Raw genomic sequence first — 16409 nt, forward strand, 5'->3', positions numbered from 1 at the left:
TTGGTTTTGCATAGCATTAGGATCTCTCCAGCGCCTTATTCTCCTTTGCTCGGCGCTTATGCGGTCTTATCTTTTGGCGCTTGCTCACTCTACTCAGTCAAAATTCATGCATTCAAAAAAAAAAACCCTCGTAGATCAGAATTCTAATCCATTCCTCCTTTTAACCTAAACCTGAACTTGAACGGGGTGTTTATGCTTGATGGTTGATCTGAATATACAAGTAGGCCATAGAAAGGTCATACCATGATCGAGTCCATGGAAATTTAGATGCCTTGGACTCGCTGTATTGGGCTCGAACCCCTGTCTAGGTATTGACCCCCTAATACTTCCAAAGTTCCTGGCTGAAACTTTAAAAGGTCCCTGCATTCCTACATGGTAAATCGATCGGGTCAATGCCGTTTTCATGCTCTGATTTTATCTTTACTACTAATAATTCACAGACTCCACTCCAATTCCCTCTACACTGCCCCAAGGCCTAGCTAGTGCCTGGCCAGAGTTTTGAGACTTGGTATGGTACTGGCAACTGAAATAACGTCTTTGCTTTCAGTATGAGTTAGTTTTCATTCCGAATTTTACGAAGACCAAACCCCCCAGGCAAATGTTCTTATCGGTGAAGGCCTGGGCTAATCGCACGTGACTCTGCGACAAAGAGCTGCGGCTACTTTGCTATTCATTTCAAGCTTCATATGCACCGTCACGCCCCTCACACTAAAAAGCCCCAGCCCATCCTCTCAGCTGGATCTTTCAGATATTGATTTGTCCTGATGGGTTGTCGAGTCGTCGCTGCCCAGGACAGTGAGACCTGCCCAGACTCGCGACCATGGCGCCTTTAAGCGGCGCGGCGTCACTGAAGAAAAAAGATGGCACTGTGACGTTGTCAGAAGATGGGAAAACCCTCAGTTGGAGCCCAAGGGAAGCTGGAGGATCTGCAGTCAAGATTCCTGTATCTATCATAACAAGTGAGCATTTCCCCGTTCCAAACATCAAAATTAGCTGGCCGTTGCTGATCTCCACGACTCTCAGACTTGCAGCAGACCCCGCCTAGTGCCTCAAAAGTGATGCTCAAAGTTCTCGTCCAGCCACCCGATGCTCCTCCGAATACTCCGCCGGTCAACTATGTCTTTACTTTCACCGACAAGACAAATGCCCGCGGGCAAGCAGACGCTATCAAGGACGTACTCGGTCCCCTGCTGAATTCGGCGAGAAATGGAACCCCCTCGACCCCAGTCCCCGGTGGAGAGGGGATGTCTTCAGCTATGGCGATTGCGAGCGCGCTTACATCGGCAGCCACCGCGAAAAAACCATGGGATGACGATAATCGGCTCAAGGAAGACACCGATTTGCAACAGTCCCTCCTAAAGGCGAACCCAACTCTCCAAAAGATGTTCATGGATTCCCTACAAATCAAACCGGAAACTTTGACCTCTCGTCAGTTCATGGCGCAGTTTTGGTCGACCCGATTGCACCTTCTTCGAGCGCACGCGATCGAGCGTGCCCAGTCCCGCGGCGCCTACAACGTTCTTTCATCCTTGAAGCCTCGGGTCGAGGATAATGTCACACGATTGAATATCACTCAGGAACAGGTCCAACTCATCTTTGCTCAGCACCCACTCGTGAAGCGAGTGTACGACGAAAACGTACCAAAGCTGAATGAGCACCAATTCTGGTCACGGTTCTTTCAGAGTCGATTGTTCAAGAAACTTCGCGGTGAGCGCATCTCTGAAATGGATGCAACTGATCCGGTACTGGACAAATATCTTCGCGAGGATCCTAAGGGCCCTGAGACGGAGAATACCCACGTCCCGAACTTTCTGGATCTCGCAGGTAACGAAGACAACAACAGCCAACGTCGTGGAAATCGCCCCGATTTGGACATGCGACCATCTGGGGTGGATCGAATGCCCATTATCCGAACTCTGAACTCCCTCAGTGGAAAGATCATGGCCAACGTAGCTGCAGCGGATGGCGACCCTCACGCTCCAGCTGGGATGAACGAGGATACGTATTCGCAGCTTCGACTCCGAGACCTTGCTGGTGATGAAGAGCAAAATCGCATCACTCTAAATATTCGCGACCAGAGCCGCTTTTTCGCTCAGGCGCAAGAAGACCAAGAGAACCGAACATTTGCACAACAAGATCCTGATAAGATATTGAAGGCACTGCGCTTGGAAATATCGCGAGAGCTCCCTGCTGATGGCAATGCACAACTGCAGAGGCTTGTGGACCCTGGTGACGACGACGATGAAGAGATGGAGGATGCACCTACCAGCCAACGCCCGGTGGGGTCATCCGCTGCAATGCGTGATGCCTTGGGCCAGATTCTCTCTGCCGTGGGTGACCGCCGCAGTCAAATGAGCGAAACCTCCTCGAGCTCTGAAACATACGGGCTCTCCAGGGAGGTGTTTGATCGGGTAACCTTGACGAATGCGACATCAATAGAGTTCCTACATCAGTTCTGGCAGGCATTCCTCTCCGGTGACTCCGAGCGCGCTGGCGAAGTCAAGTCATTATCTGAATCACTCCAGCGCGCACTTGATCGTATCCAAGCGCTGGGCGATACAGCGGAAGAGGAGCGCCAGAAGGTTGTCACTCAGCAAAGAGAATACGTCCTAGAAGTACGCAAACGCACTGGGCGCAAGCTGAATACCAACTTCGATAGCATACCGGGTGGCATGAAGGCGGTACAGCAACTCCTCGGCCCTACCATCAGTGCCTTGAAAAAGGCATCTAGTCAGTACGCAACTGCCTTGGCCGAGGAGACTCGAGAAGCAGCTGCGGCTGCAGTTTAAATTCCTGGTCGAAAAGGGGTACGGCGTTCAATTGGGGGTTGGGGGTGCGCATCAGCGATTTGTATAATAATGAAACTTGCACTAGGTCTATGCTACTATGAAACTTGTTTCTCCCACTTGGGGCAAAAGAAGCCTTAGTAAACAAGCCGAAAGCAGATCGACCCAAATTTGCTGTTAGGGTGCCGAGGTTCCCCAGACTACAAAGACTCGGAGCGGATTATCGATAAAGATAAATGTGGCTTTTCTGCCGCTTTCTATCAACCTCTCCAACTCCCCCAACGCCAATCCCTCGGCGTCGGTATCGTCTTGCTCTAATGTGTTTTGGTAGGCGTTGAAATACGAAAGGGACCAATCTGTTGAGAATTGCAAGATGCTCACCTCCGGGTTGACCAACGCCCCGCTCACCAAGTCTCTCCTGGTCTACACTATCGCCTCTTCCATCGCCCTTTCCATCCTAGATGTGAAACACCTTGCGGTCATCCATGTGTCGCCACACTTCTGGCCGTATGCCCAATTCTGGCGCGCGCTGGTCTGGCAAGTTGCCGGCTTCGCGAATTCCACTGAAGCGTTATTTGCTGCGATGCTAGTGTATCACCTCCGCGTCGTGGAACGGGCGTGGGGGAGACGCAAGATGGCTGTAAGTCAACTCTTGTTGCCCTCAACCCCTCATTCCCACCGCTTGTCTCGAACACCGAAACTCATATTCTCTTTCAGACTTTCCTCCTCACCACCCTCCCATTCACCACTCTGCTCCCGCCGCTCCTTCTAGCTCTCGTCGCCCGCCCACTCTCCCTCAACACCTTCAACTACCTGCCCTCTGGTCCAACGGCAACCATCTTCGCTCTCCTAGCACAGTACCATGCTGCTATCCCGCATACTTACCGGTATCGCATCGGAACAACCTCTTCTCCCGCACCCTCCGGTTCAACCGGCGCGGATACCGGCGAGGACAATGCCCCAAACCCCCCATCAGCCAAACCCCCGACCCCAAGCTTAACGCTCCTGCTCTCCGATAAGTCCACCACCTATATCGTGGCCGCACAGCTCGCTCTCTCCCAATTCCCCGCCATGCTGTTCCCATCCGCGATCGGTTGGATAGTCGGCGTGGCCTGGCGCGCGGAGCTCCTGCCGGGCCTTTCCCCGTCGTCGGCGGGTTTCCGCGTCCCTGCGTGGGTAGTGGGCGAGCGTGAGCGGAGGGGCGGGGCAGGCAACGGTAGCTCAGGCAACGCGGCAGAACGCGAGCGATATGAGGATTTGAGACGGCGGTTAGAAGGTGAGGCTGCAGCATCTACCTCCGGAGCGGAGGACCCTGCAGGCCGACGCAGAAACGCAGCTGGTGATGGGAATGGCGAGGGGAGCGCCGGACTCATGGACCGTCTACGGGGTGCTTGGTAAAGTGTATGATAATATGATTTGAAATATGGGGCAGGATCTCTCCTGCCGTCCCCCTCCTCGGGGTTCTTTTCATCAATCGTATATTTCTGCACTGTCCTGTTTCTTGCTGCACAATCGCTGCTGGCCCTACGTATCTCTTTCGACCCTTGACAGTGTACATCAGGGGAGATAGTGCCCACAGGATGATAACAATAATTGCCGAGAGAACATGGAATATCGCTAGGATGTTGGGGAGTGGCATGAGATCTGATGCATATAGGTTGAAGATATAGATGACGAGGACCCCTGCCAACACGAACAGCGTTTCCTGCCAACCCTGCGCGCCATAACTTGGGTTTCGAACGCTGACGAGTCCGGGAATGATGGTCCCCGTGAGGAACCAGCCAGAGGCCGAGCCTACTGGCCATGCTAATAGATCACTGGGGGGCGCGAGAGACCCCCCCTCTCCTCCCCCCCCCCCGAGAACAATGACTCAACCGCGACGGTTAGTTATGACTGGCCCCGCCACGACGTATAAGAGACGCAGCACTCTCTATTCTGACTTAGAATCATATTCCACTGTTCCTTTTCATAGAATCAGGAGTGAGGTTCACATTGACTTTTCATCTTCTCCCTCGCCCTCTCACGACAGCATGGCCGCTGTAAATCCCGTCAGGGCTCCGCAGCATGTCCTGACCCTCCTCTCTGAGCTTCATAAGAAATCCCTGGAGCAAGAAGCCGTTCTATCACAGAAAAAGCGAGTCTTTTCCAGCGATTTTCTCGGGGACCTGGAAGACCAGCATTCCAAGGCCACTGCGAGAGAGGAATTCGATAAGTTAATGCTGGATAAGTTTATTGCTCTCGACGAAGACAAGTGCCAATTTGCGTACCAGCTGATTCATGCAATGGGTGCTACAAACGTTATCGAGGCCGGGACGAGCTTTGGAGTCAGTACGATATACCTGGCTCTTGCCGTCGCCAGCACGAAGGTCACCATGGGCAAGCCTGGCACGGTGATAGCGACAGAGAAGGAGGATGAAAAAGCACAGCTAGCGAAGACGTACTGGGCACAATGTGGCCCAGAGGTAGAGGGAGTGATTGATCTGAGGGTTGGTGATCTCCTCGAGACTTTGCAGTCAGATCTCCCACAGGTTGTTGACCTGCTTCTCCTCGACAGTAAGTGTTCGTCCTGGCCTCCCATGATCGTTTTTACTGATACGGGGTCCAGTCTGGGCACCGCTCGCTCTTCCAACGTTGAAAATCGTCCAGCCTCACCTGCGTCGAGGCGCAGTCATCCTTACGGATAATACTATCTCTGGCGCTGCGGGATATGCAGCGCTGCTCACGTATCTGCGCGACCCGCACAGTGGGTTCCAGAACATGACTCTGCCGTTCACTAATGGATTTGAAATGAGCGTTTACCTGCCGTAGACACCAGGGTTCTGGACACACAAATCTAGAAGGAAATCCAGTTCCATTTTTCAAGTCACGTCAGATTCATAAGATAAGTTCGTTTTAAGATATCAAGATTGAGTCTGATTACACGCACATCACGCCTTCGACACTCCCTCCGTCTCCGCAATGCGAACGACATACTTCACAGCCGAGGCTTTTCCATCCTTCAAGTCGCGCAACGCGCCCTGAAGCCCATGCAGACCACCGGGGCGTACTTCGTACGGGTGTCCCGAAAACCAACCCTGTGCCAGCCCACGGCCCAAGAGCTGGAAGAAAGCAGCCCCAAACTCCCGGTCACCGATGGTCTTCCCTTCCGCCGGGGGCTCGTGGACAGTTCCAACCATGACCCGGGTAATAGTGACCCCACTCGGCGGCTGATAGTCAACAACGGGGAGGACGACGGCAATTTTCGCCGGCGTGGAGAGGGCGGCGCTGAGATTCTGATAGCTGCCTTTCTCGGACACCGCATCGAACGCATGATATACTGGGCCACCGGCTGCTGCCTTGATCTTGGCTTGGACGGCTTCGTCGCCCTCCCGGTAGTCGACGATGGTGTCGCCCTTGGAGCGGTCGAGCAACGACTCGACGAAGGCGCTCCCGCGGCCCGCGACTGCGATGATGGGGTGGATGTTGGAGATCTTGGCCAGCTTGATCGCAAAGGCACCGACTGCGGTTGCGCCGCCGTACACGACAAGTGGCAGGCGCTCGCTGGTCGGGTTCCAGGGCAGCGGCAGGTTCAGCGCTTGGTAGTTGCCCAGCGCGGCTGTCATATACGCCAAGGGAAGCGTTGCGGCCTCTGCCATGAGATTAGTACTGAGGGACTGTAACGGGAGAACCGGGGAGGTACTGAATACGGACCTTCAAAGCTGGTCTTCTCGGGGATATGGAAGGTGGTGTAGGCGTAGGCAATGGCGTATTCACCATAGCTTCCGAAGGGGGTCCTCATTTCGTGGAACGCGGCCACTTTGTCGCCCTTTTTGAAACCGACGACATCGTCGCCGACAGCCTCGATGTATCCGGCGATATCGTCTCCTTGGTTCGTGGGACCCTTGTCAGCGAACCATGCGGGCACTTTCCAGTCCTTGGGGTTTGTGCCAGATACAACGACGCGGATGACCACCTGCCCGGCATTGGGAACTGGAACCTCGGTATCTTTAACAGCCACCGAGGTGGTTTGATCCACGAACGCCTGCTTCATGATGATGTCACAAGTGTATGATCAGGAACCTTTCAAAAGAGTAGACAGAAGCACAAGTATTCTAGAGTGAGAACCACAGGTGGGACTCCTCCGAGCTATGGGATCGGATTAAATAGATTCAAGGTGGAATTAATAATCTGTGCCTCCAATTATTAATGCTTCTCCCAAGGTGGGCGAACTTGCAAGCTTCATACATGGCGGGGCTTTTTCTGGTCTCCATGACGGTTTCCAGCCAATGAAGTCTTTCCTCCGTGCGGAGTATTTTTGGCGGGAGAGCTGCACAATTCCCGCGCATCCGAGAGTAATGCCGTTGCAGAAAGGCGGTAGCCGCTACCACTGCGTTTCCTGGCCTTTAAGATTGTGTGCAAGTTTTTGGACGGTCGAGTATACGAGCCAGTAGGGGCCGTTAGCAGAATGCGTCGACATATGCGATGTATGCGGTATATGCGAAATATGCTAGAGTTAGGAGCTAGAAATCAGGAGCAAGAAAATAATCGGAAGGAGTCAAGTTCGCACTGCGGTATCAGTCTCGCAACGCCACTATACAAATAGCGTAGAATACCACAGAGTGGCTTCTACAGAATTGATCGCGTTGATCAGGTTTTTGGCCATGCAAAGCGGGGCAGTTCGGCTGACCCTTGGACTTCCGAAAACTTGAAGCCTTCAGCCGGTTGAAGTCCAGCCTATAGTTCCAAATGCAATATAAAGCTATATTTGGCTCTTCAACCCTGGAGTGTGCTGGAGGGATCAAGTTCATGGTCCATGCGCTACTGCTGGTAGCGCTGCCGAATCGCCATGAAGTTTGACACTGACAAGAAAGAGCTTCCCCACCTAGATATGGTATTTCCGGGTCGTGCTATTCTATTAGCCTAGATCAGTGAAATTATCAGTCCTCTCTATAGCCCTCTCCAGGCCTGGACGAGTCCCCACGGAACGTTTATTGCTAGCGGGGGTTCGTCCATATGGATGAGTACTTTCGTCAAGTCCGGGCTTGATCCCCAAGGATGCGTTGCAGAGAACCACACCGACACTCCAAGCGACCTCTCGATTCACTGGTCATACTAGCCTCCAGATCATCCAGGTGCATCCAAATTTCTGCACGGTGCGAAGGCCGCAATCTTGCCGATCTCGGGCTTAGGCGACCAGGGGGGGCCCCGGCCTGAACGCCGAGCGGGTTGAGCGATGGAGGATTTTTTTTTCTTTTTTTTTTCCTTTTTTTCTTTCTTTTTTCGACTCGACAAGCTCTTGGAGGGAGAGCAATGCAGCTGGGCGGATTGGCTTGTCCATTCGTTAGTCGTATGTGAATTTCAACAACTCTCCGGGACAACAGCATGGGGGGTCGAAAGAATTCCTTGACCCCTGATGAGAAAGCTCTGCAGGATCAGTCGAATTTCCTGCCTCAGAAGCAGCTCGTTTTCTGCTTGGCGATCGTAGCGCTGGGCCAGCTGATTTCTTATATGGACCAGAATGGTATCTCCACTGCGCTGCCCACCATCGCGGCCGATCTGGACGCACGCGACACGATTTCCTGGGCTGGGACCACTTCCTTGCTGGCCAACACCGCCTTCCAGATGCTCTACGGTCGGCTCTCGGATATCTTTGGTCGCAAGGCAATCTTCATCTCGGCGATTCTGTTGCTGGCCCTGGGAGACCTCGTGTGTAGCCTCAGCACCAATGCCGCCATGTTCTACGTCTTTCGTGGCGTTGCCGGTATAGGCAGTGGTGGCATCACGAACCTCGCGATGATTATCACGTCGGATATCGTCAGTCTGGAGCAGAGAGGGAAGTATCAGGGAATCGTGGGAAGCATGATCGGACTGGGAAGTGTCACGGGCCCTTTCCTTGCGTCTGCCTTTGTGGAGCGCGCGACGTGGAGAGCGTTTTTCTGGATGCTCGCCCCTTCGGGGGTCTTGGTCGCCCTAGCGGCTTTCTTCTTCTTGCCTTCCAAGCCGCCAGTGACTTCGTTCAAGGAGGGCATGAAGAAGGTCGACTATCTGGGTGTTTTGACTTCTTCTGTTGGAACCATCTTCTTGCTGATTCCCATCTCCGGTGGCGGGGCTTACTTTCCATGGGACTCGCCCATGGTCATCAGTATGCTTGCCATAGGCGGCGTATTTATGATTCTGTTCGTCGTGGTCGAATGGAAATTCGCTAAAATTCCCATGATGCCAGGTAGGTTAGCTGATTCATCAACAAAAAAGAAAAAAAAAGCATTTCGCTTTCGCATTGCGCTGATAAAGTCTTAGTGGGTGTATACCGTAATCCGACCATCGTGATCTTGCTAGCCCAATGCTTCATCCTGGGTGCTGTGTACCAGTCAACGGTGTACTATATCCCACTATACCTTCAGAACGCCCACCAGTTTTCCTCGATCGTATCCGCGGCCCTATTTGCGTCTCTGGCAGGTATCCAAGCGCTCGTTTCCACACTCTCTGGTCTTTTCATCACGCATTTCAAGCGCTACGGCATCGTGATTCAGTTTGGCTTTGGAACGTGGACTCTGTAAGTGTCGATCTGTCAAATAAGTTCCTTCCGTTCACACTAACAGCGCTCGAAGTGGCTGTGGCCTGGCCCTGATCTTCAAGAAAAACACCAACCCCGGAATCGTCGTGGTGCCCCTCCTCATCATGGGCATAGGAATAGGATGCGTATTCCAGCCCATCCTAGTCGCTCTCCAAGCGCATTCAAGCAAGGCCCGACGCGCGGTGATCATCTCGATTCGGAACTTCAACCGGAGCGCAGGCGGTGCTTGCGGATTGGCAGTCTCAGCTGCAGTGCTGCAAGCCCGGCTGAAATCGACGCTCCCGCTGGACTACAAGTACCTGGCTGACTCGACGTATGCGCTGCCCGATTTCAGGGGCGGGGTTCCGAATGGGGTCCTGGATGCGTATATGGCTGCGAGCCATCTCGTGTTCATCGTCCAGGTGCCTTTGATGGGGGTGTGCTTTTTGGGCTCTCTGCTGATGAAGGATCGTGGGTTAGTTCGAAAGGAGGATCAGGAGGCTGATGCGCAGGCACAGCAAGGTGGGCAGGTCACCGGTCCTGAAGTTGCGGGTTCTTCTGAACCAAAGACAGGCTCATGAGCCTTATTTCGATGTAATCTGCTTATACAAGATATACTTTCTTCAAAATAGACGGTGGAGGATCGGGAATCTTCATCTGTTCCAAGAATAGAAATTGGTTCTAGGCTGATCTGTGGGTAGCAGCGCGCCTTGTCAACGCCAATCTCAAAAAAAAAAAACAAAACAAGAGTCTCTACTGGGCATTCTGCACCCATTCCTGACAAGCATCATACAGAGCCTGGAAAGCCGCATTCCGGCCAATAGCCCTCTCAAACATCCCCTGATCCGCGCGCTTGAAAGCCTCGAACATAGCCACCAGAATAAAATCCGCATAGCAAACCTGGCTCCCAAGAATGAAAGGCCCCTCATCCACCTTATGCTCGCTCAGGAGCTTTCCTGCGGCCACAAAGCCAGGCTCGGCAGCATCCCAGATCCCATCCCCAGCCTTCGCCTCCATCTCCTGCAGAGTCATACCAAACCGTGCCTCGCGAGTCTTCTCAAAAGCGGGCAGAGTGGACTCGTCGATGATCTCGCGAGCGACCAGGGGCATATATCTGGCGTAGAGAGGAAAGCAAGCCATGCGGACGACTTTGTCTGCTTCCGCCTGCAGAGCAGCGTCCAGGTGCAGCGAAGGTGAGGGCTGGATCTCCTCCAGTTTGGCGGCAATGAGAGAAGACTCTGTCAGCGCGGATCCGTCGCTGAGCTGGATCGTGGGCACGGAGTATTCAAAGCCCTGGTTGGATGTATTGGGAGGGATCCCGATTGACTCCAAGGTGGGTCTCAGGGTGACGTGATTAACCCAGGCAGTGGTATACGGGATTCCCTTATAGTTCAGAGCCATGCGAGTTTTCCAGACGTTGTAGGACCAGCATTGGTTGGGCTGCACACGTCGGGCAAGGTCGTAGAGGGTGATGGTTGCCATGATGAGAGGATGGAAATTGTTTCTTGTGATGGATTTTCAGGCAGGAGTTGGCTCATGGAATCATATTCTTAACAGGGTTGACTTGAGTTTTTATAACCAATTTCTAGAGGGCCGAACTGGCCTTTCTGGGTCATAGCTCTTATCAACGCCAACTAGTAGCCAAAATAGGCACATAGTTAGGGTATCCACAGAGCCTCGGCGCTAACCGGATTAAGGCAGTAGTAGATGGAGCTGTAACTTGTTTTCCGCCTCAGCCCCCCCTAAATATGTCTCCTGCGTAATCTCTTCCTCTGAAAGCGATGTGCTGGCTACGTAAGAGGTATCTGCCATTTTTATTCATATCCTATGACCTGGCATATAGGACACCCGTTACTTTGTCTATATATAATATTATTGAAGGCTGCTATCAATGCGAGGCGCAAGAGCAAGATCGTAGGACAGTCTGAATTTGACTACAGTACGTCCGAAGCACTAAAAATTATAATGACTTCTTACATCTCAAGCTGTATTACCATCTAGGCTGCAACTTCTCTACCCAGTCAATATAGCGCTCTCGCACAGCGAGCTTTCTCTCCCGAGGAGAAGAATAGAAAGGGAAACACTGCCATTGGCTTCTTGTCAGCAAGACGCCTTGGGTGACCCCCATCTCATGGCCCATGAACAGCCATGAGTGCTTGGGACCAGGCTGCTTCTGAAGATCAAGAAGAGACTGGACGAGAGCTTGAACGTCAGACTCAAGCTCCGGCGATTGATCAACCGAGACAGTTGCAAAGAGCCTTTTGACTACAATCAGACATTCCAAAGCCGTCCCATAGAGCTCTCGCCGCACAGACAGCTCTTGATCAGATGGCGAGAGGACCGACGTACGAGCGCAATAAGTCTTGTAGTCCTCCATCCAGCTCACAAGCGCCTGGTGCATTTCTTGGCATCGGAAGTTCAAGCTCGTTTGCAACTTTTCATCGAACAACCCCGGTCCTTTTGTAGCGCTGTCGATATCGTGCCACAGATTAGGAAGCCTGGGTTTTGGATTAGAATAGTATTCTGGAGAAGCCGGCCGTGGTTCAACCTTACCGAATCATGAGTGATCTTATAGATATGGCCAGCGAGCTCCTTTCCGTCAAAGTATCTGAGCCTGTATCCAGTGATTGATATAGCTCCATCCACTCAGGTTCCGCAATATAGCATCGGCTGTGGCTCATGAGAGAGTCAAAGACAATAGGTCCGATATGCGCTAGGAACAGCGCCTTATCAAAGTCATGTTTGAAGCGGCTAGGGGATCGATGCTTGATAAGGCTAATAGAGCCACGAGTATGATTTGCCCAGGTAGCACCCTCAGAAGGATTCAAGAGCTATCAAACCGAGTCAGTCATCGTATTGGCAATAGGGACGAATGGAAACCCACTGCATGAAGCCCAAGCAGCTGCGAAGCGCAGAGAGTCTCGGGGGTCAGGCTGGCATATGCATCGTCGAGGGAGTCTTGTAAAGATGTGAGAGCGGCCACATGCAGCCTCAGCTCTTTCGCCTCATTCCTTCGTTCCGGCATCAATATGCCTTGTATCCGAGCAAGTAAACAATCAGTGGCAGCGGTGAGACAATGGCTGCGGCCATAGCGACTTGGCACGAACTGCAAATAAGACCTTCAAAGTGAGATTTAGCCTGGTGCCCCAATGAGTGAGGTGTGTCATACATACCACTGGGAGAAGCCCAATAAGGAGCGTAGTCGACTGGGATCTGCAGAAAGGGCGGCGATAGTTGGTCTCCCCACATTGAAGTTGGTCAGCATGGAGAGGTCTTGCACGTCAACTTGAAACCTTGAGCGCACAGCCTCGTACTCGGTATACAGCCTCGGGAGCTCGAGAGGAAGAAGCTTTGCCTGGAAACCAACTTCGGTATCCTCAGTGAGTTCTATGGCTATGGCGTCCGATCCCATGTCTGCTTGATTCCCAATATGGACAGTAGTTGAACTTGGGGAATTTAGTCTGGCTGTTCGTATTTTCCCAGGGCGGGAACGCGATGCTTACAGATCTTTGTGGATCCGGCTACCTCCACGCCTCTTTCTCGTCAAGGCAACATTTCTCATTGCATGTTTCCGGACTGGGCTCGGTTAGTACAGGCAGTCTTCGTATTGTACGGGCACTGACTTAATGCTCTGACTTGGGGGTCCTTGGGCAATTCCGGCCCCCCTGATACAACGAAGCCCAAGCAGGTCTCAGGCATGGTATTTCCCTATGGGTAAGAGAGTGTCTTGGGAGAGAAACTCATATGCAGGCGAGGGCACCCCGTTATCGAGTCTGGGGGTGGGGTTGATTCTCGCGATCGTCGCTGGTTCAGATCCACTTTTCAGCCCCAAGCCCACTTACTACTGCCCCAATGTGGTTTAGCGCGAGTGGTCGCGGGTGGCCTTGCTCTTGTTCGTGTAGTAGTGGGGCTACTAGGAGTAAATTTGGATAAACCAAAGGGTGGGAGTAGATTCTGATATGGCGAACACTTTCAAGGGTTCGCCATAAGACAAGTCTAAATGTCATGTCAAAATTTGGTAATCAACTGAAATACATATGATACAATAAGGTCCCAAAAGCTTTCTTCAGTTGAGCAGGTACTGTTACCAAAACACGATACCTTAGAAAGAGCCATTCTGCGGAAGGTGCAACGTTGGCTGAGAATATTCAGCGTGAATTCAGTGGTGGCTGTGAAAGGAAGGTGCGAAGTAGCGAAGCATGTAAAGAACGAGAGATTACGCCCAATTTGCCTGTAAATGGGAAAGTACCAACGGTCCGCGCTCAGACTTGGAAGTACTAAGCTGGTTTGGGTTCAGTTACCATGATAAGGCGGACGGCAAGTCGATATGATAATAGTCTGCTCGCGCGAATGTCAGAATATGAAGAGCAAGGACATAGCACTTATTCCTGTAGAAGTGACATCAGAATTATGCAGATAGATGTCTCAGAGCAATAGAGTCACCTAGTTAGTTATGTTTGCTTTGTCAGCCACAAAAACCGGTCGGAGTGAGGCGACCTGAAAGCCATAAAGAGACAAGATAGAAATCAGAAGAAAGATGAGAGGAGTGTTCAGGATGTAACGAGGCTAACAAGCCGTCCCTGGTGAGTGACATGGCCGCACCAGGGCAGAGGCCAGCCAGCAATAGTGCTGGTAAGCCATGAGAAACCTCAGGAGGACTGTGACCTGGACTCCCGAGGGTGAGGTTGAAGTGATAGGTGAGTATCGGTAAAGTGCTCTGAGAAAAGGTTATCGACGCGTGAGAGCTAACATGTGATCGTGGATGACCATCGATGAGCGATAGTTTTCTGGGCAGTGATAATATCTGTCAATATAAGTATCGATGGCGAGTGTCAACATAGAGAGAGAGAGGTTAGACTATCGTTTACTGGGGGAGATGAATCGATCGAGAGATGGATCGATGCGAGATGTCAGTTAGCCTTTTGTTTTTCCACACTCTCACACTTGTGCAATCGTTTGACTTCCTTACTAGCCCCTCTCTGTTCCTCTTTTCCCCCACCTTGAGTGATACTACAGGTTGTGTCCCAAAGTCATAAATACAAATCCTAGCATGAAATATTAAGCAGAAACAGCCCGTCTTGTCTCCGAGTTCGTATTTAACTTGTATAAGACCCGTCTTGCGTATAATGCTCTGGAAGCAAGTCATGGATTCATTTTGGCCTTTTGCTTGATACAATAGGGGGCAAAAGTCCATGTGCATACCGCTTCACCTACCCCATCAAATACTTATGTATATTCATGGTTACATATCCTACACCACCAATCCTTATTGGATCATACTAAAATTCAACATACTGCATGATCAAGTTTATATACAGAGTTCCCTTGCTTAATATCTCGTATAATAGCCCTGGTTTGCATACAATGTATTCATCATTCTTCCCATACATATCAATCTTCGTCTGATCTAACGCATCCCATACAGCATCAATACACTCTTTTAATAGGCCCGATCCTCTTCAGATCTTCCTATATACACAGGGTTTTGAATACACAAAAAATTTATCGCTTTAGTATATTCCAGACCGGTTTAATAGGGTTAAGATCAGGCCAGTGTACAGGCCAATCTTGAACGTACATCCCATGCTCTTTAAACTAAACCTGTGTATCTCTCGCTACATGGATCTTTGTATTATCTTGCTGAAACTTTACTCTAGGTGATAGCGATGAAGGCCATAGGGGAGGTGGCGGAAAAAAAGATAAACGTGTGGGTGGTTGTTAGGTTGATGGGAATGGGACCGAGTGCACACAGACTTTTGCGCTGGTGACGGAGCATATTGGTTAGTGTTTTAGTGTTTCCCTTACGTCCTTTATAAGACGGGCAATACAGAACGAGCAATACAGAAGTATCTCGAGAAGCTAACTCCCTGTCACGAAAGCTTGTCCTACTGAGATACCCTTGCCCACTGGCTCCTCCAAATTGCAGACCCGAATTTCTTTCCCTTACAGACCGTTGTTCTGTGGGCTGTAAAGGATTGATTCGGAGTGATATATACTGAAGCTACTGGCAAAACTGCAAGCTAAGCCTTGGGCTCCCCTGGCAGTCAAGGAACAATTTGAAATGAATTCCCATTAGGTTAATGCCGCTGGAAATAGGTCTTCTGGTTACCGGGCAGCTTTCCGAAAAGACGGATATTGCCGAGCACAAAAATCAGAAAATCAAGAAAGATGACCCCAAAGACCAATGCGTACAAACTGAGTACCCCAATAAGACAAAGCAGAGTGATGATGAAGAAATCCAAGATAACGCCCACGAGGGAATATCCAAGACCAAGGGTCGCGGTAATCTGAGCCTGCTCGCGCCAAGGCAGCTCCCAGTCTGCCTCTTTTACGACCACCGTATCTGGCGACCTGTCTAGCTCGGCCTCTGTAGATGGAGTAGGAATCATTTGACCAGGCATCTCGTAACAAGTGTTCGTCATTAGAACGGAGGTTTGACTGCAGGGATTTGTCGCAGGGATCGTTATATGAAGGTTGCGGTGCTGTCGCTGAAGGCAGCATGAATTTTGCAATTGATCCATCTTTAAATGTCGAGGCTATTACCGGCATACGGCATTTGGTTTCTGCTTCCTGAGAAGGGAGGATGAAGAGAAATCACGCTATGACGGCGGGATATGGGAGCGCACAATAACATCATAAATACAGTCTCTGTCCAGAACGGGATTCGGCCCTCCACCTAACCTGACCAAGGCCTTGATAGGGATAGCTAGACTTATATACAAGATCTGTATGCGGTTATCACAGGTTGCTTATATAGCTATTCTTCCACATTGCTATGACGATTCTGGCCACCCTGTAGATACCTGAGGAATATGGCTTAGTTCGAGCCAGTAGACCTCCGCATAGTCTGAAAAGGGACTCCCATTACCGGCCCCAATGGGCTATATGGCCCTTTGTCTTCTAAAGCACATGGGCCTGTCATGGGCATACGCCCTGGGGTCCACAGCCTAGCCCATTTAGTGGGTGGGGGCTGGGCTATGGGCTTCTGTGGGCTATGCAGAGATCTACTACCTGGAGCGGGCATTGCGCGTGGCTTAGCTCGTGGTCGGCTTGCCAGAATAAAAGCCCAATGGCTCCTAATTGGATTCTTT

General features: G+C 51.3%; 8 protein-coding genes across 8 annotated transcripts; 4 read left to right on the plus strand and 4 right to left on the minus strand.

The window, feature by feature from the left end:
• Positions 1-820: 820 nt before the first annotated feature.
• On the plus strand, positions 821-2789 carry N7468_010238 (TFIIH subunit TFB1 family protein; the record flags this gene model as incomplete). Its single annotated transcript, XM_058479533.1, has 2 exons — positions 821-959; positions 1024-2789. 2 exons carry the CDS (start codon positions 821-823, stop codon positions 2787-2789), a joined length of 1905 nt encoding a protein of 634 aa, XP_058326101.1.
• A 370-nt stretch (positions 2790-3159) lies between these two features.
• Positions 3160-4184, plus strand: dscB (the record flags this gene model as incomplete). Its single annotated transcript, XM_058479534.1, has 2 exons — positions 3160-3426; positions 3504-4184. The coding sequence occupies 2 exons, from the start codon at positions 3160-3162 to the stop codon at positions 4182-4184; spliced, it is 948 nt and encodes a 315-aa protein (XP_058326102.1).
• A 632-nt stretch (positions 4185-4816) lies between these two features.
• Positions 4817-5594, plus strand: N7468_010240 (O-methyltransferase; the record flags this gene model as incomplete). Its single annotated transcript, XM_058479535.1, has 2 exons — positions 4817-5339; positions 5392-5594. The coding sequence occupies 2 exons, from the start codon at positions 4817-4819 to the stop codon at positions 5592-5594; spliced, it is 726 nt and encodes a 241-aa protein (XP_058326103.1).
• A 119-nt stretch (positions 5595-5713) lies between these two features.
• On the minus strand, positions 5714-6816 carry N7468_010241 (zinc-binding alcohol dehydrogenase family protein; the record flags this gene model as incomplete). The annotated part of the gene is made up of 2 exons (XM_058479536.1): positions 5714-6414; positions 6477-6816. 2 exons carry the CDS (start codon positions 6814-6816, stop codon positions 5714-5716), a joined length of 1041 nt encoding a protein of 346 aa, XP_058326104.1.
• A 1331-nt stretch (positions 6817-8147) lies between these two features.
• N7468_010242 (MFS transporter) lies at positions 8148-9899 on the plus strand (the record flags this gene model as incomplete). Its single annotated transcript, XM_058479537.1, has 3 exons — positions 8148-8988; positions 9063-9318; positions 9374-9899. The coding sequence occupies 3 exons, from the start codon at positions 8148-8150 to the stop codon at positions 9897-9899; spliced, it is 1623 nt and encodes a 540-aa protein (XP_058326105.1).
• Positions 9900-10071: 172 nt separating this feature from the next.
• Positions 10072-10800, minus strand: N7468_010243 (glutathione S-transferase family protein; the record flags this gene model as incomplete). The annotated part of the gene is made up of 1 exon (XM_058479538.1): positions 10072-10800. The coding sequence occupies one exon, from the start codon at positions 10798-10800 to the stop codon at positions 10072-10074; it is 729 nt and encodes a 242-aa protein (XP_058326106.1).
• A 508-nt stretch (positions 10801-11308) lies between these two features.
• N7468_010244 (uncharacterized protein) lies at positions 11309-12730 on the minus strand (the record flags this gene model as incomplete). The annotated part of the gene is made up of 4 exons (XM_058479539.1): positions 11309-11816; positions 11872-12149; positions 12203-12437; positions 12492-12730. The coding sequence occupies 4 exons, from the start codon at positions 12728-12730 to the stop codon at positions 11309-11311; spliced, it is 1260 nt and encodes a 419-aa protein (XP_058326107.1).
• A 2665-nt stretch (positions 12731-15395) lies between these two features.
• Positions 15396-15839, minus strand: N7468_010245 (uncharacterized protein; the record flags this gene model as incomplete). Its single annotated transcript, XM_058479540.1, has 1 exon — positions 15396-15839. The coding sequence occupies one exon, from the start codon at positions 15837-15839 to the stop codon at positions 15396-15398; it is 444 nt and encodes a 147-aa protein (XP_058326108.1).
• Positions 15840-16409: the final 570 nt, after the last annotated feature.

This window comes from Penicillium chermesinum (assembly GCF_028974085.1).
Source record: "Penicillium chermesinum strain IBT 19713 chromosome Unknown utg000008l:1.0-1752722.0:1.0-1753981.0, whole genome shotgun sequence".
Taxonomy (NCBI): domain Eukaryota; kingdom Fungi; phylum Ascomycota; class Eurotiomycetes; order Eurotiales; family Aspergillaceae; genus Penicillium; species Penicillium chermesinum.